The sequence below is a fragment of the Terrapene carolina genome, unplaced genomic scaffold (genome assembly GCF_002925995.2).
Source record: "Terrapene carolina triunguis isolate 2854851 unplaced genomic scaffold, T_m_triunguis-2.0 Scaffold58, whole genome shotgun sequence".
Taxonomy (NCBI): Eukaryota; Metazoa; Chordata; order Testudines; family Emydidae; genus Terrapene; species Terrapene triunguis.
The window spans coordinates 49,013,490-49,032,789 of record NW_020664409.1 but is presented as its reverse complement, the minus strand read 5'-3'; the positions used below and the strand labels follow the sequence as shown (position 1 = coordinate 49,032,789).

Below are 19,300 nucleotides of genomic sequence, written 5' to 3'. Positions count from 1 at the left end.
CTGCAAGGTGCTTTATACCCACAGCAGTCTGTGCAGAAGCTGCTTTTCCTATCACATCAAACCTACCAGAAAGGGGAGCAAGAATCAGATGCTTTATTTTCTATTCTGCATAAGCTTAGAAAACAATCATCTCTGAAATGCAAGGGGAAAACGCAGCTTGAATAGTAAAGAGGAAACATCAAAGTGCACTCAAAAGTTAGCTAATAACGTCTGCTGGGCCAGATTCAGATAGGGTGACCAGATGTCCCGATTTTATAGGGACAGTCCCGATTTTTGGGTCTTTTTCTTATATAGGTTCCTATTACCCCCCCCCCACCCCCATCCCAATTTTTCACATTTGCTGTCTGGCCACCCTAGATTCAGATCACCCGTGTATTTCTGAAGTAACTGCATTAGAACCAAGAGTTCTTCTTCGAGTGCTTGCTCATATCCATTCCAGTTAGGTGTGTGCGCGCCGCGTGCACGATCGTCGGAAGATTTTTACCCTAGCAACACCCGGTGGGTCGGCTGTGGAGCCCCCTAGAGTGGTGCCGTTATGGCGCTGGATATATACCCCAGCCGACCCAGCGCCCCCTCAGTTCCTTCTTACCGCCCCTGACGGTCGTTGGAACTGTGGAGCGCGGCTTAGCTGATCTCCACACTCCCTAGCTTCTCATTGCTCTTGTTATAGTTAGTTATATAGATAGTTGTTCAAGTTAGTTAGTTAGTTAGTGTATAGTGTGTATATATATAGTTGTATATTGTTATCAGGGGTTTAGGGGGTGTTTTTCCCCTTTTCCCCCCGGCGCACAGCCGGGCCCATGCCCAAGGCTCCTGGCTTTAAGCCGTGCGCGTCCTGCGGGAAGCATATGCCAACCAGCGACCCGCATAGTTCTTGCTTGAAGTGCCTTGGAGAGGCTCATCCAGCAGATAAGTGCCCTATTTGCAAGGCCTTCAAGCCAAGGACAAGAAAGGAGCGGGACTTTAGACTCCGTCAGCTCCTGATGGAGGCGGCTCTGAGTCCGGATCCTCCCTCGGCGCGCCCTGTCCCGGCACCGAGCGCTTCGGTGCGCAGCGCCCCGGCGGGCCCAACCGGTGCGGCGGAAAAAACTGCTCGGCACCGACCGACGTCGGCACCGCGCCCGCCTAAAGAACCTCGGCGCCGATCCCTTTCTCCGGGCCATAAGAAGGCCGGCAAGGCGCGGGACGTTGCTGCCGCGAAGATACCGGCTCCCCCGGTGCCGGGGGTAGAGCCGCGTCCGCAGTTGGACCGCCAAAGACAGGCGGCCACACCGTCGACTCCGGCACCGAGGCCGTTGAGTCCGGTGCGGACTGTTTCACCACCAAGGCTGGTGGTGGAACCTTGTCTCCCTTCCACCCCGGAGACCTTCGCTACGGCGAGAGACTTGATCGCCCTCACGGAGCCGGCGCCGTCACAACTCCCGGCACCGGTGGCTCCACGCGTCCTGCAGTCCAGGGGAAAACCTGCCCTGGTGTGCCCACCGTCGCCAGCACGAGTCTCTCGGCACCGCTCCAGATCCCGGAGTAGGTCCTGACGCCGCTCTGAGTCCCGGCGCCGAATATCACCTCAGCACCGGTCGTACTCGCGGCCCAGATCCTCTTCGCGGCGCCGTTCAACATCCCGGCACCGTCGAGACGACCGGCACCGATCGGGCTCGAGACGCAGCTCCCGGCACCGGTATGAGCGCCACTCGGGCTCGAGAGGCCGCTCCCGGTACCACGCCTCCTCCAGATCGTTGTCCCGTTCCAGGTCGGGATCCCGGCACCGGAGGGACTACCGGCACCGCTCCAGATCCCGGCACCGCTCTCCGGCACCGCACAGGGGCAGATCGCCTTACGACCGGCACCGATCGGCACCGTACCATCCGATACCGACGGCGTCGGGTTCGGCACCGCCGTGGCCGTCGAGATCGGCGTCGCGATCATCTGAGGCAGCGGAGGCCGGCCACCTGCAGGAGACCGACGACCCTATGCAAGGGCCTGCGCATTGGTCCTTCTGGACTCCTTGGGCCTACCATCAGGCACAAGGAGCTCCGCTATCTGCCTCCCGCTCGGGCCGTTCGGAGCCTAGGGCCCCAGAGTCCACCATCTCCCGCCCTCCTCCAAGGGAAGTGGAGGCGCCAGCGCCCGCACCAGCAGAGGCGCTGGACCTGGGGGCAGGCGATGCCCAACTCCAGGAACACCTGGAGCAGGACCAACCATTGGACCCTTTGTCACCGGGGGCATCCTCCTCGTCCTCGCCTGATGAGGCCGTAGCGGGCACATCCGCCATTGGGCCGCCTCCCATAGACCTTCGGGCCCACCAGGACCTGCTGCGCCGCATGGCTCGCAATATGGACCTCCAGGTGGAGGAGATTGCGGAGGTCCATGATCCCATCGTGCAGATCATTTCAGCGGATGCTCCATCCAGGGTGGCATTACCGCTGATCCGCACGATCCAGGCGAACGCCACCACCATCTGGCAGACCCCGGCCTCTATTCCGCCCACGGCCAGAGGGGTTGAGAGGAAGTACTTTGTGCCCTCCAAGGAACATGAGTACTTGTACACTCACCCCCAACCGTGCTCACTGGTGGTTTCATCAGTCAATGCACGGGAGCGCCATGGCCAGCAGGCCGCTGCGCCCAAATCGAAGGACGCTAAGCGCTTCGATTTGTTCGGACGCAAGGTCTATTCGGCTGGCGGACTGCAACTGCGGGCAGCAAACCAGCAGGCGCTCCTGAGCCGCTATGGATTTAATATGTGGTCCTCGATGGGGAAATTTAGAGAGCTAGTTCCCCAGGAATCGAGGGAAGAGTTCGGGGCCTTGGTAGAGGAGGGCAAGCGAGTGGCATGCACCTCTCTGCAGGCGTCCCTTGATATAGCGGACTCGGCCGCTAGGACCCTGGCGTCGGGGATAGCAATGCGCCGAATCTCCTGGCTCCAGGTGTCAGGCTTGCCACCTGAACTGCAGCAGACCCTGCAGGATCTACCGTTTGAGGGCCAGGGCCTCTTTTCAGAGAAAACAGACTCGAGGCTCCAAAATCTTAAAGACTCTCGGACAATGATGCGCTCCCTGGGGATGCATGTCCCAGGGCCGCAGCGCAGACCCTTCAGGCCCCAGCCTCAGCGGTTCTACCCTCCCCCGCCTCGTCCAAGACAGGACTTTGCTAGGAGGCGGGGTCGAGGTGGTAGGCGAAGGTCGACCGGCCCTCAACCCGGTCAGAACCAGGGCCAGCCTAGACCACCTTCAGGGCCTAGGCAAACCTTTTGAAGGTGCGGTCGAGGACGGCACTACGACCGGTACCCAGGATCCAACCCCCCCCTTCCGGGATCGCCTCTCCCGCTTCCACCGTGCTTGGTCCCGTATAACCTCGGACCGTTGGGTCCTTCGCACGGTGGAGAGGGGATACGCCCTCCAATTTTCCTCGCCCCCCCCCACTCCCCCTCCCCGTCCCTCTTCAGGGACCCTTCTCACGAGCAACTCCTTACACGGGAGGTTTTTGGGCTCCTCGCTATGGGGGCCATAGAGGAGGTTCCATCGGAGCTAAGGGGCAGGGGGTTTTACTCCCACTACTTCCTGATACCCAAGTCAAAAGGGGGTCTACGGCCCATCTTAGACTTGCGCGGACTCAACAAATTCATAGTAAAGTTGAAGTTCCGCATGGTGTCATTGGGGACCATCATCCCTTCACTGGATCCTGGAGACTGGTTCGCCGCCCTCGACATGAAGGACGCTTATTTCCACATAGCAATTTATCCGCCCCACAGACGTTTCCTGCGATTTGTGGTAAACAGGGTGCACTACCAATTCGCAGTCCTTCCCTTCGGCTTGTCCTCGGCTCCCAGGGTGTTCACAAAGTGCCTGGCAGTCGTCGCGGCCTTCCTTCGTCGACAAGGGATACAGCTGTTCCCGTACTTGGACGACTGGCTGGTACGCGGCCGCACCAGAGACCAAGTGCAGGCTCATGTCCGCATAGTGACAAACACTTTCCACGAGCTGGGCATTCTACTCAACAGAGAGAAGTCCACTCTAGTACCAACTCAGAGGATAGAGTTCATTGGAGCAATCCTGGACTCCAGACGTGCCCGAGCCATACTGCCAGACAGCCGATTCCATACCATCTCAAGCATCATTCAAGGTCTCAGGGCCTTTCCAATTACCACCATAAGAACATGCCTTGTCCTTTTGGGCCACATGGCCTCGTGTACATACGTAACCAGGCACGCCAGACTGCGACTTCGCCCACTGCAGGCTTGGGTGTCATCGGTCTACCGTCCTCATCGAGACGACCTGAACATGGTGGCCACGGTTCCGGCCTCGGTCTTGGCCTCTCTCGCCTGGTGGACGGATCGCGCAGCGGTCTGTGCAGGAGTGCCCTTTCACGCCCCACAGCCCTCCCTCCACCTAGTTACGGACGCTTCATCTCTAGGCTGGGGCGCTCACCTGGGGGAGCACCATACCCAAGGCCTGTGGTCCGCGTCTCAACTAGCCCTGCACATCAACGTCCGAGAGCTGATGGCGGTGCGCCTGGCTTGTCAGGCTTTCCTCAACTTCCTACAGGGCCGTTGCGTGCTGATTCTCACCGACAACACCACGGCCATGTTTTACATCAACAAGCAAGGCGGAGCTCGCTCATCTCCCCTATGCCAAGAGGCCATTCGCCTGTGGGACTTCTGCATCGCCCACTCGATTCATCTCACGGCGTCATTCCTGCCTGGAGTCCAGAATACGCTGGCGGACTGTCTCAGCAGGTCCTTCCAGACGCACGAGTGGTCGATTCGCCCGGACATCATCTATTCCGTCTTCCAAAGGTGGGGGTTTCCCCAGATCGACCTGTTCGCATCTCGGGCCAACAGGAAGTGCCAGGCATTCTGCTCCCTACACGGGCGAGCCCCGGGCTCTCGGTCAGACGCCTTCCTCATGGCATGGAAAGACCATCTGTTCTACGCCTTTCCTCCATTCCCGCTGGTCCACAGGGTGCTGCTCAAGATCCGCAGGGACCATGCACGGGTAATTCTAGTCGCTCCCGCTTGGCCGAGACAACACTGGTACACCACACTGCTGGAACTGTCAGTACAGAGACCGATCACGCTCCCCTTGAGTCCGGATCTCATCTCTCAGGACCACGGCCGGCTGTATCACCCCGACCTGCAGTCGCTCCACCTCACGGCGTGGATGCTTCATGGTTGAGTCGCTCAGAGCGGCAATGTTCGCAGGCCGTCCAACAGGTCCTGCTGGGAAGTAGAAAGCCCTCTACGCGGACCACTTATTTAGCCAAGTGGAAGAGGTTCTCCTGTTGGTGTGAGCAACGAGCTACGTCTCCCTCGCAGGCTCCTATCCCCTTGATACTGGAGTACCTCCTGTCCCTAAGACAGCAAGGCTTGGCGACATCCTCAATCAAGGTTCACCTCGCCGCTATTTCCGCTTTCCACCCAGGAGAACTCACGTCCTCGGTCTTCTCTAACCCGATGGTCGTTAGATTCCTCAAGGGCTTAGACCGGCTGTACCCACAGCAACGACAACCGGTTCCGACGTGGAACCTCAACCTCGTCCTCTCCAGGCTCACAGGGCCTCCGTTTGAACCATTGGCGACCTGCTCACTCCTGTACTTATCCTGGAAGACAGCCTTCCTCGTAGCCATCACCTCAGCACGACGCGTCTCGGAACTCAGGGCGCTGACATCCGAGCCCCCTTATACGGTGTTCCACAAGGACAAGGTGCAGCTTCGCCCCCATCCTGCCTTTCTTCCGAAGGTGGTATCACCTTTCCACGTAAACCAAGATATATTTCTCCCGGTCTTCCATCCGAAACCGCACGCTACTCGTCAAGACCAGCGTTTACATTCTTTGGACGTTCGCAGGGCCCTGGCTTTCTATATTGACCGGACAAAGCCATTTAGGAAAACGACGCAACTCTTCGTTGCGGTGGCCGACCGGATGAAAGGATCACCGGTCTCTTCACAGTGCCTGTCCTCTTGGATTACGTCCTGCATTCGTGCTTGCTACGACCTGGCCGGTGTACCAAAGCCACACCTCACTGCTCATTCCACGAGGGCCCAGGCCTCCTCGACTGCCTTCCTGGCTCAAGTACCGATCCAGGACATTTGTAGAGCTGCAGTGTGGTCATCGGTCCACACATTTGCTACTCACTATGCGCTGGTGCAACAATCCAGAGACGATGCTGCTTTCGGGTCAGCGGTTCTGCACACAGCAATGTCTCACTCCGACCCCGCCACCTAGGTGGGGCTTGGGAGTCACCTAACTGGAATGGATATGAGCAAGCACTCGAAGAAGAAAAGACGGTTGCTCACCGTTGTAACTGTTGTTCTTCGAGATGTGTTGCTCATATCCATTCCAAACCCGCCTCCCTTCCCCACTGTCGGAGTAGCCGGCAAGAAGGAACTGAGGGGGCGCTGGGTCGGCTGGGGTATATATCCAGCGCCATAACGGCGCCACTCTAGGGGGCTCCACAGCCGACCCACCGGGTCTTGCTAGGGTAAAAATCTTCCGACGATCGTGCACGCGGCGCGCACACACCTAACTGGAATGGATATGAGCAACACATCTCGAAGAACAACAGTTACAACGGTGAGCAACCGTCTTTTATTCTGGTGTAGCCGATCAGAATGCGGCCAATAAAAAGTTCCTTTTTTCGATCAACAAGCGGGGGGAGTAGATAACAGTGTGTCAGTAAACCATACTGTCAACTGGCAGATGTGAATGAAGTGGTGAACAAAGCTAAGCACATTTCAGAGACTAACACATTCATTAGATGGAAGGGATAGTGTTACATTGTATTTAACAGCACATTTGGCCAGCTTATTTACGGACAGTAGTGTTAGAAATAAAGGAAAGCACTTGTTTGGTCTCTAAACTACAGGAAGAGTACTGCAGCAAGGCTGCTGGGGGCAACAGGTCAGAACAAAGGAAATATGCTCAAATGAGAATATGGAGGGGAGTTTAATGCTTTACTTTGCTAACGGAGGACCAAATTATGCCTGGTTCTCTGTGGATGCACAGAGAACAGGGTCTGCTCTCTCCATGTGTCAGTATGGACTCCACAGTCTCAAAAAGGGGCAGAGAGGAGGTAAATCCATTTATCTCCATAAAGTGAGCCAACATACACTGGGAAAGCAGGACGTAGTGTCTTACAAGACAGTGGAAGCTGTGCAGGCACTTTACAACTGAATTGGCAACTTTATTTTTATATTCAAAATGTCTCTATTAATGACAATTATAACATTTGTGAAAGTTCTGCCATCCACAGTACCTTATTGGATGAATAAGCCAATGCTTTTTTCCTTTTAAAAGAAACAGTGATGGGTGTCCACTCTTGCAGTGCTTTAAGGTGAGGTCTTATATTTTTTAACATTTATATTTTAATTCCCTGCATATAATTTCTTAAATATTAACACTGGAAACGCGCCTGAGTCAGAGAATTTAGATCCAGATCCAAATATTTCCAAATTTCAGAGATGTTTGGATCCAGGGTTTTGGTTTCAGCCCAGCACAAAAATAGATCTCCGGTATGAAATCTGGATCAGAACTCTTCATTTGGGCCCATGTTTAATATTTGCATTCAATTTTCCATATGGTGAAAAGCATTGAAATGGTCCCAGTTACAATAGTGCAAATGCACTTGCTTTTGCATCAAAGTAGCTTTTGAGAATATCAGCGAAACAGGATGTCGTTATAGGACAAGAGTCGCTTGCTGCTACACAAATGCAGAGCAAAGGTCAAGGCACTTATGGAAAATAAAAGAGAGCAAGTCAATGAGACATTTATCTTCCATGCAAAATGCTCCGATGCTCTATTACAATGACTTTATTTTTGTAGATTTAATAATGTTATCTGATGAGCGTCGGTGCACAAGAACAACAGGTGCTCAGCAGGGGCTTCATCCTGCCAGGTGTTAAGCACTCTGGCTCCAATCCCAAAAAGCACGCAAGCATGTTCCTATTTTTAAGCAGTGAATAGTGCCATTCAATAGGACTGTTCATGTACTTAAGTGCTTTGCTTGATCAGGGCTAGAATGTTCAGCATTTTGCCAGATCAAGCCCTGCACCATTACTGTTCTTTCTGCTACATTCTGAATGCATGGGGCAAATATGCCCATTTTGTGCTTCAGCCAATTTGTGAAAATCCCACCTGTAAAAATGATTTCTAGTTTTCAAGAGAATAAGGGGGAGTTCTTTCTTTTAATCAACATTTATTAATGACACATTTTAAGAACACATGCCAAGACACAACATGATGAGCGTGTATACTGAATAAATAATATTTCCCAGCTATACAGCTTGATTGGTTGTCATAGATTCTGGTACAAGTTAAAGATGTGTAGCAGTGTGTCTCTAATTTTCCAAGACATTATTATGGGTAGACTATTTCTTAATGAACAGTTTCACCAGAACCATATATTACTTAATTGAAATTCATCCTGAATGCACATCTCTTACACAGTTCATGATCTTGTACGGGATGCTAACTTATGAGTTTGAGGCAGTGCTAACAAAAGTTAGCCATTAAACTTGACAGGATGCAGAACTAATTCCTTAGGTTGAGCCCTCTTATTTTACTAACATCCAGTATTGTTCGGAGTAACTGATCACAGGTGTGGAGGGAGAATCTAGATCTGAAAGGAGGTACATGTAATAGCAGATGATGCCATTGCAATGTGAGTTTGAATGTATCCAATATTTGACATATTGTATGATCAGCTGGAAATTAGTTTCTCAACAACTGGTTCAAATTGTTTGCCTAAAAAATCAGATATTTGCATTTTATATTTCAAACTAGTTTCTGTAACTATAAATCCCACTAATCACTTCAAGATTATCAGGAAGAAAAACCGCCGTTGAATTTAGAAACAAAGCTCACAAAAACTCAGTTTTCTTGACTGTAAACGTTTTCTGCCAAATTGTATGTTTATACTCCCTTCATACTGGTGTTAACGCCTTGTCAAATATAATTCAAACCATTTCACAGAGCTTTAAGCTGACTGCATATAAGATCTTCGATTTAGTTAGCTAGTTTTCAACTGTTAGTAAAAAAATGTTGTAAGGTATTCTTACTAGAGCTGATTATTTTTTATTTATTTATATATTTATTATTTTATACTATTTATTATTTCTACTTTAGAGGGACTCATTTTGCCTGGCTACTAAATATTGGTAGGACAAAGTTAGGACATAGTTTTCTTCCTGAAGTGTTATGTCCCAGACTTGATTTTACCCATCTAATTTGCTAAGCTGTGTTTTCACAGCTGTTTGCCGGTCCCACAGTTATTTTGGTTACATGTATTACATTTTCAATATAAACCAGGAGATTTAACTTTGTATTTTAAATTCTTCAAATGAAACAAATATTACACACACCCACACACACACACCCATTTGTGCTGGAGAAAGCTCTTGGGAGCCTCTTAAAACCTGCCAACAGAGTGATGTAAGGGTTGGAGTTTCCCTTCCAATCTCTGGATACAGTTAATTCATCCCTGACATATATGAATTATCTATGTAGCTCATAGAATATCAGGGTTGGAAGGGACCTCAGGAGGTCATCTAGTCCAGCCCCCTGCTCAAAGCAGGACCTAATCCACAACTAAATCATCCCAGCCAGGGCTTTGTCAAGCCTGACCTTAAAAACCTCTAAGGAAGGAGATTCCACCACCTCCCTAGGTAACCCATTCCAGTGCTTCACCACCCTCCTAGTGAAGAAGTTTTTCCTAATATCCAACCTAAACCTTCCCCACTGCAACTTGAGACCATTACTCCTTGTTCTATCATCTGGTACCACTGAGAACGGTCTAGATCCATCCTCTTTGGAACCCCCTTTCAGGTAGTTGAAAGCAGCTATCAAATCCCCCCTCATTCTTCTCTTCTGAAGACTAAATAATCCCAGTTCCCTCAGCCTCTCCTCATGAGTCATGTGCTTCAGCCCCCTAATCATTTTTGTTGCCCTCCTCTGGACTCTTTCCAATTTTTCCACATCCGTCTTGTAGTGTGGGGCTCAAAACTGGACAGAGTACTCCAGATGAGGCCTCACCAATACCGAATAGAGGGGAATGATCACGTCCCTCGATCTGCTGGCAATGCCCCTACTTCTACAGCCCAAAATTCCATTAGCCTTCTTGGCAACAAGGGCACACTGTTGACTCATATCCAGCTTCTCATCCACTGTAACTCCTAGGTCCTTTTCTGCAGAACTGCTGCCTAGCCACTCGGTCCCTAGTCTGTAGCAATGCATGGGATTCTTCCGTCCTAAGTGCGGGACTCTGCAGAGAATTACTATTTTTCTGGTGGGATGCCTCAGACTGCACTGGGTGTTAGGTATTTAAAACAAAAACAAAAAAAAAGTCCTCGGGGAGGATATTGCCCAGACTTTTCTCAAAGGACACCCTTTCTCTCACTAGTTTAAAATCAAACAGGTGGAACACTGTACTGTACTGTTAATATACTCCACATATTTTCCTGGAACAAAGCATAAATGGCAGCATGGCACTGCTTTTATGGAAGTAAAGATGGAAAATAGGATTTGTTGCAAAACTTTAAAACAAATGTTTTTTGTGAGGTTCTAGGTTTTTCTTTTAATATCTCTGCACAAACCCAGGCACACATTTTACATTTCACAATTATAATTCTTAATAGCAAACTTCAAGATACCCACGGACAGGTAAATTGGGTGACCCTCAAAATGTTAAGCGTCTGGGTTCAGTTATGATAAGCATGTATATCAGACTACCTCAGCTTTAGGGAGAATACCACAAATCCTCCCACCACACACAACTTCCACCTGATACTTTCTTGAGGAAGTGGCGCCTAATGGTTGATTAACTCATTCTAGTATGTTGAGTGGGTGTCTGCTGGGCCTGCTACCCATTCACATATTCAGGCCCTTACCTATCAGAGCATTTAAACATGTTTAACTTTAAGCATGTGAACAGTCCCACTGACTTGAGTAGTCCCACTGAAGTCAAGAAGTACTGACGTGCTTAAGTGGTTTGCTGGATCAGAGTCTTCAGGAGCAGTGAACATACCTACATTCACTCTACCTTTTCTGGAGGTGACCTGGTCAATACACTTTCTCCTATTCTAATCTGATGGAGACTCACCCTTCCCCTCTTTCTCATTAGAGGAGCAACTGGAAAGTCTGGCCCCCCTAATCCAGTTGGGGATGGCAGGCCTGCTCCCACCATTCTAGCCCAGCAGGGCTTGAACTCCCTGCTCTAGCCCTTTGAAGCTTTATGCAGTCTGGGACGCAAAGCTCCAAAGTGCTTGTACAGTGGTGCTTTGAGTGTTTTCAGAGTTTAAACAGCCAGAGCTGTAGGACCTAACAGAATGCATTTCTAGGAACTCCTGCGCTTGAATGGGTATATGCAGCTGTCAACTACCCTGGGATATATTAAGAGGGAAGATGGAAGGCCTCTAGGACTCTTCTTCCTCAAAACTATACCATCCAGTAAGTGCAGATGGTAGGTACATAGGAGTGTGGTTAAACCTTCCAACTTTCCCTCAGGAAGATGGGTGATTCTTAAGTGAACTTTTCAGAACCTCAAAGGTGAAGCTCAATGTGTATTTACATGATGGCATTCTACTTCCTGGAATGCTTGTGGGAGTTGATAAATGATGCCTGAGCCAGGGGAAATAGATGTTATGTATCATTGTGGAGCGCCAGTTCAGCTATAGTTAAGGCTGAGAACCTCTTCCTGTTTAAAGGACGACTTTTTCTAAATGTTCTAAACTCTGCTTGTTTGTTTTGAAATTTGCTGTGCCTCATGGAAGTATGGGGTAGGGAAATGGTCCAAATGTGGAGTCATTTGAGCAAGGAGCTCCTTCGATACAGCCTCTTGGGGAAAAAAACATTTCATAAAGTCCACAGATTCTACCCTTTTTTCTTTTTTTCTTTTTTTTTGCACACACCTGGGGCTCAAACCATGGCTCTAATCATCCCCTAGCTGCTCTCACTCACTCAACAACTTATCTCAGCTAGTGCATGGCACCCACTGGCCCTTTGGGGAAGCAATACTGAAAACATGATTAAAGGAAGAGTCTAGCTTTCTAGAATGGAACGTAACAAACACTCGCATGCCAAACAGATTGTAATATACACATGCAGAAAAAGACAAGAGGGGTTCCAGTCAGCCTGGCTTCACATGACCTTGATGGCTCGAGGAGACCTCCGGTGGCCCTAGAACCTGAGCTATACCCCAGCACTGTAACTTCAGACCGTACCCTTGGCAGAAGTCCGAGGAAGATCTGTAGGCATACTGCTGCTATCTGCTTCTGCAAAGTGATAGTTCTTGGTTTTTTGTTTTTAACTTCTGGGAAATGTAATCGGACTACAGCAGATAATTCAGAAGTGGATCATACTATTTTCAAAAAGAAATGACACATACATTTGTGGCACAGCGCTGGGGATGTGAGGAGTGCAGGGAGATGAGAAGAGATTAAAGGGTGGAAGAGTAGAGTGGAATGAGGTAGGAGGGTTTAAGGCTGCAGCAAGGGGAGGGAGTGGGGTTTGGGGGCTAAAGTCCGGGTGGGGATGGACACTAGGATTTGGGACATGGGGGTAGGTGGCAGTGGGAGGATTAGGAGCATGTGGGCTGTCAGCCTCACCTTCTCCCCTGCTGTGTGTGCTGGGAGCTGGAGGGGCCCCTAGCGCCTCCCTCTGCCCCCCCTCGTGTGTGCCAGGACCTGAGGGGTCCTGCCACTCTCTCCCTGGCCCCTCCTGGGCTTGCCCTTCTGGGTGGTCTGAGACCTTTTCCCTGCCCCTGTGTGTGCCCTGGGATCTGGGGGCTCTGCCTATCCAGGGCATGGTCTGAACCCCTCTCCCTGCTCCTGTCTGTGTACCAGAATCTAGAAACCCTGAAAATAACACAAATTTAAACCTTTGAAAACCAGGAAATACGGTCTGTGCTAATGCAACCTTAAATCTGCCCTCTTTGAGCTCCTCCCCAATACATCCATACCATTTATACTTGTACTTCGCTTTTGTACACCGTGCAGAACACTCAGGGGACAAGGCACGTCACCATGTGGGATAGAGCCTAACACCTTCTATTTGCTGAGGTGTGATGTACTGAAGAGGAGCTACCTACGCCTGCCCTTTACTCAAACACAGCCCACGCCACATAAACAACCCTACCTCTGCTAAATTTTACAGCCCCTTCACCCTTATACACAGGATGCCATCTAATACTATACTTCCATTTACCCATATACCAGTGATTCTCAAACTTTTGTACTGGTGACCCCTTTCACACAGAAAACCTCTGAGTGTGACCCCCCCCTTATAAATTAAAAACACTTTTAAATAATTTTAACACCATTATAAATGGTGGATGCCAAGCAGGGTCTGGGGTGAGGGCTAACAGCTCACAACCCCCGCCATGTAATAACCTCACGACCCCCTGAGGGGTCCCGACCGCCAGTTTGAGAACCCCTGCCGTAGACCATGCTCATACCCCACCTCACTGTCCCCACGGCGAGAAGACACTTCTGTCCCACTATTGGCATAACTTACATAGCTCATTGCTGAAATGCGGCATACTGGATCTCTCAAGGCACCTCTTTTCACACCGGGAAGAGGGCAGGGAGCAAGGCTTAGCTGCCCCCCACACACAAAAAAAAGCCCCCCCAGGTGTCCTCATATCACAATCACACATCCCACAAGTTGGTCCAACTAATCCTGCCACCATGCTACACAGCTAGACCAACACTGTGGTCTGCAGTGCATGCAAATAATTCCCAGTGGCTCCTGCCAGCTCCAGAGTGGCAGAGTTAAGGTTGTGTTAGCATCACCATTACTTTCACTCTTTATTTACTGGTTTTCAGCTGTATGAGTTTTGCTGTGCTTGACCTTCTGGAAAGGCATGAGATACCACCAGGCAATCTTAATTCTGCATTATCGAAGTTTTTTGTTGGTCATATCTATCTATCACCTTTATACAAGGTTTTTCTGTTTGCTTAAGCCAGGGAAACTACGTAACACATGCGTTTTCCTGTAAAAATATCTTCAAAGAAAAATAGATCAACATTAGGTTGCTTAATCAGGTCTGCCTAATGTAAGAAACCTCCAGCGTAGCCCTATGTCCCAGCTACCTTATCACCCAAGTGCCAATATTCCAATGGAAAATCAGCACTTCTCTAGATTCCGCTTTCATGTTCTTTTGTAGTGCCTAATGCTGACAAAATATTATGGCTGTTTATGTAAAAGCCGAATTGCTTAGTTGGTTTCATTTGAAATTCCACCTATTCAGGAGCTACATTTCACTACTTACAAATAGCAATGATACACAATCTTAGAACTCGTAATGATAGCTGTCTAGTCTATCATTAAACCATTTGAAGTGAGCTTTGGAAAATCAGGCTCAGTGACAATTATTGGAATTCAGCATTTGCTACAATTTTAACATCATTTGAGTACAAAAACATACTATCTAAGTACAACAGTGCAGGATTTGTATTTTAGATTACACATAACTTGCTGATTTAAAGCTCCCCCAAAGTTGCATGCAGTGTTAGGTACATATAAAATGGCTGAGAGTTTTCAAAATTCTTTGAGGTAGCCTGCAGTATGCACACTTCAGATCCACAGTGCTGCCATTATTGTAAGATATTCACTTTTCCCCCCTCAGTTAACTTTTTTCTGTGACTCTCCAAAAGAGCATCAAAATATAAATAACATGTAATGATATATAAGCAAATGTCCATACCTGGATAAGGGATTTTTCCAAAGGTAACAATTTCATACAGAAGAATTCCAAAGGACCACACATCAGACTTAATAGTAAAGGAACCAAAGTTAATTGCTTCTGGTGCTGTCCATTTAATAGGGAATTTTGCACCTAAGAAACAATATATTCTCAATTAACCAAGTATATAAGTTGCTTGAAAAATATAACTACTAACATATCTTATAGACTCATCTATTATTTCCATTAAGTATAGGGTATACAGTGAGTATTCAGTATAAAATCCTGTCTATCTTAGGGGACTTAAAAGGTACTAGCTGCTCTTCCTGTCCCAGAGTTATTGTACAGATGCAGTGCTTAATTTGTGCCAGGGCTGAACCCCGGCACCTCTAGGCTTGGCAGTTCATAGCCCCGGCACCTCTGGGCTTGCTGCATCGGTTATGAATGTAAAAAAATTGCTTGAGTCCTGGAACCTCTTTCATTACAGACTAAGCACTGTACAGATGTACTAAGAGCTGGATCAGATGGAACCACCACGATGTACTCTCACACATCCTGTGTGTCTCCTGGAAGTCTCAGAGAAGTTAAGAATTGAATTTGGGGTTTTCAAAGGAACCTAAGGCAGTTAGGAACTCAGTTTCTAACTTCCTTAGTCTCCTTTTACATATATTTTTATATATATATATTTATATATTCTCTCACCCCATAGGTTGTTTCAGACCAACTGGAATGATAGTGTGGGGAAAACTTTTCACAGACACGAAATGCCATATTTGTATGAGTGAACTGAAGACTTCGTTCTAAGGTGTTGTGAGCCCAACACCTTTCACCACTACTACATTTACTTACAAATTTAGACAGAAAAAATAAAAGTTATACATCGCTTTTCAACCCACCATTGTCTATGCTCTATTGTCCTCTACATTTATCAGTTCAGAATCAAAAGATGTGAGTTTTCATGTAATGGTTGTGCCACTCAAATACTTTGCATCGCTGTCATTAATATTACCCCTAACTAACTCCATTCCATATACAGAATCTTGACTTCCCTGGGAGTTTTGCCTTTGTAAGAAATGCAGAATTAGGCACAAGTCTATCTTCAATATAATTTTTAATTGATTTAATCCTTTGTTTCATGTCCAACTATATTAAACGACACAAGCAAGTGGGTGCAGAGCGAATTCTAACCATATTTTAAAATCCTCTCACTTCTACTTACCACCTCTATTGTGGAAAGGATGCTCGAGCACATCTCATTTATGCGTTTGAGGATAAAAACGAATACTAACATTTTCTCTTAGCAAATAAGAAAAACTCAGTTCATTGTCTAATTCAACAAGATGAAAAGCTTTGCTATGTTATGCCAAATAGTTAATTAGTTTGATTTGTAAAATTTATTGTGTTGCTTAAAGAAGGTACAAACTGTACTTTTCATAAACTTTCTAGTTTGAACAATCTGGAATGAGGGGACAGAGTAATTTTTAAGAACAGCTTTGTCATTAGAACACCATATTTAACATATTATTCTGGCATTTTTCACACTGTGCTGTGTGCTTCTCATTTTTATGTTAAACAAATGCCCAAATCTGTGTCTCTTAACAGAATGAGTTTTACAGAGCTAAAAAATATAAATTGATACATACCTTCCCGTGCTGTATATTCATTATCTTCAATTACTCTGGCTAGTCCAAAATCAGCAATTTTGCACATCAATGAATCCGAAACCAGAACGTTAGCTGCTCTCAGATCTCTATGAATGTAGTTTTTCCTTTCTATGTATGCCATTCCCTCTGCAATCTGTAAAAAGAGTAGTGCTTTCATTTTTGGTATTTTTGCAGCACACTGTATCATCCTAAGCGACTATGAGCTTTTCTCCTTTACCACATCAGTACACCTTCATTAATTACTATAGCATCAACTGTGTTGAGCATTTTACATATATATGGGGGCAAAGTCCCTGCCCAGAAAAGCTTTTAGCGTAAGGGTCAATCCTGCAAATCTTCACTCAAAATAGACATCTCAGTGATTCTAAAAGGACTGCTTGTGTGAATAAGTGTTTGCAGGATTGGGCCCTCCACAGCCACATCCATTACAGTCCCTGATTGGGCAGAGAATTTAAGCACATGCTAAGTCCCACTGAATTCAGTTAGGCATGTGTTTACAAACCTTCCTGAATCAGGGCCTTCATATTAATAAAGAAATATTAAAATTATGTTGTGGGATTTCTTCCCCAAAAATTCCCTATAGAAAAACTGGTGATAAATTAACATGTTCAAATAATAAAATGGAATAGGATTAATAAATAAATAAAAGCCTTGTATGGAATTCCTATTACTGTGTCCCCCTTTTAAAGGGGAGATTAGGCAAGAGAGTAGACTTTGAAGTGTTAGCAAAACTGCAAATTATAAGAACAGCCATACTGGGTCAGATCAAAGGTCCATCTAGCCCAGTATCCTGTCTTCCGACAGTGGCCAATGCCAGGTGCTTCAGAGGGACTGAACAGAACGGGTAATCATCAAGTGATCCATCCCAGTGCCCATTCCCAGCTTCTGGCAAACAGATGCTAGGGACACCATCCCTGCCCATCTTGGCTGATGGGCATGATGGACCTATCCTCCATGAATTTATCTAGGTCTTTTTTGAACCCTGTTATAGTCTTGGCCTTCACAACATCCTCTGGCAAAGAGTTCCACAGGTTGCTAATATAATACACCTCTACCTCGATATAACGCTGTCCTCGGGAACCAAAAAATCTTACCGCGTTATAGGTGAAACTGTGTTATATTGAACTTGCTTTGATCCACCGGAGTGCGCAGCCCCGCCCCCCCCTTCTGCCCCCCCCGCCGGAGCACTGCTTTACCGCGTTATATCTGAATTCGTGTTATATCGGTTCGCGTTATATCGAGGTAGCGGTGTATCTAATACAAATTTGAACATTTTCAAGAAAATTATCATACAGAGGTCAATTAGCTTTGTGCTTATTCCCATTTACTGTATGCATCTGTTCATACACTAGGAATGTTTGGCAAAACCCTGCTCTTACGTACCTTAATTTCATACGTAAACAAAGAAAAAAATTGTAATTTTATTTCATAACTATCCAAACCAAATTAAAAGTGGTAAATATTTTGGCAGTTATCAGAGATGATTTTTCAGCATTTGCCCAGATCATTACTTCATTTTTAAAATGGTGTGTGAAAGCATAGGGTGATATACTCATATAACACCAAAGCGTGTCCTAGTTGCTGTACGGGACAATAAACCTTGCACACTTGGAAAGCCACTGCCAAACAAGGAACCCGGACTATACAGACTAATCTGCTCTGATACTGCTCTTCCAAAATTCCTGTGGATGGTATGTTATAATACCCTTCCTCTTGTATGGGGAAAACACTGCTGTCTGTTCTGTGGATATGCTGGGGTAGGAAGAGAACATAGGAAACTTTTTCAAACCCCAATCCACTGGCGCATTAGCGGTCTCCTTGTCAGTGCAGGAGAAGTTAGCACCAGTCTGCATGTCGTGTGGCTGCCCTTGCACTGCCGCAGGTGTACAGGAGCTTGCTCCATTTTGTGCTAGACAGAGCATCTGACTCTAATTTAAAAAAAAAAAAAAAAAGTAGACACTTCCGCTAATGTCATAAAAAAGTCCCTGACAGGCAACCCAAGTGCATTGGCAAGCATTTATAACAGCTACCGCACACTCTTGGTTCCTCTTTTTTGAGGCAGGCAATGGAAAAATAACAGCATTTCCCTCTCCTCCTCCCCCCCCCCCGCGAGCATTTTCTTATAAACCAATATACTGCGGCTGTGCAGCTTCTTCAGACAAGCGTGTGCAGTTCCAGTTGTAAAACAGAAATAAAGGTTCTCATGCTGAACCAAAAAAAGGATTTTTACCAATATTTTGTGATGAACAGAATGCATGTGTGTGAATCTTTTATATCCATAAATGACATGAAAGGAGTAGCTGCTATGACTTGCACTACTTGCTGCAAAGGGTCTTTTTCGGGGACCTACAGACTGGCCATAAGATGGGATAGTGAATTCTGTGCCCCTAGCCCCACACAAAGTTGGATTACTTGGGTTTGGGGAGGAAGCAGAGAGCAAACTATAATTGGTACTGATGTCGGTTTTATCTGGTTTGACAATAACTCAGTTGATAGGCAGAAAAGTGCACCAGTGTCACTGAAGGAATCAACTTTCCCATCATTCCCCTGCACACATTAACAGGAATGGTCAATGTGGCATAGTGAACAGGACAACACTATGGGATACAGACTGTGATGGTGACTTTTAATTTCTATATGTACTTCCACAACCCTGCCAGCAATATCCCAGTAAAGCTGTAGGAAAGAACTTAAAAAAAAAAAAAAAAAAAAAAAAGAAACAATAAAATATTGGGGCCAGAGCCTTTGACATCAACAGAGCTGATTTACATCAGCTGATGATCTGGCCCTTTATTTTTTTAAAAAAAAGGGGGATCCATTACATTTTGAGCAATTTTGAACTCAAAATTACTCTTTTTCCATGACATTTCAGGACAATCTTTTGTCTGCACTGAATCATGTGGAAGTTCAAAAATCACGCACAAATCATGCATGCCCCTAGACTCCTTCCCAGCAATTACTTCC

General features: G+C 47.1%; 1 protein-coding gene across 1 annotated transcript in view; it reads right to left on the bottom strand.

Annotated features, from left to right (window-relative positions):
* Positions 1-19,300, bottom strand: part of LYN (LYN proto-oncogene, Src family tyrosine kinase) — a 94,296-nt gene that overhangs the window by 3,888 nt on the left and 71,108 nt on the right. Inside the window, exons 11-12 of the mRNA XM_024221359.3 lie at positions 16,316-16,469; positions 14,694-14,825 (exon numbers count right to left, since the gene is read on the bottom strand). Of these exons, the coding sequence (XP_024077127.1) occupies positions 14,694-14,825; positions 16,316-16,469 (286 nt within the window). The remainder of the gene's footprint in view (positions 1-14,693; positions 14,826-16,315; positions 16,470-19,300) is intronic.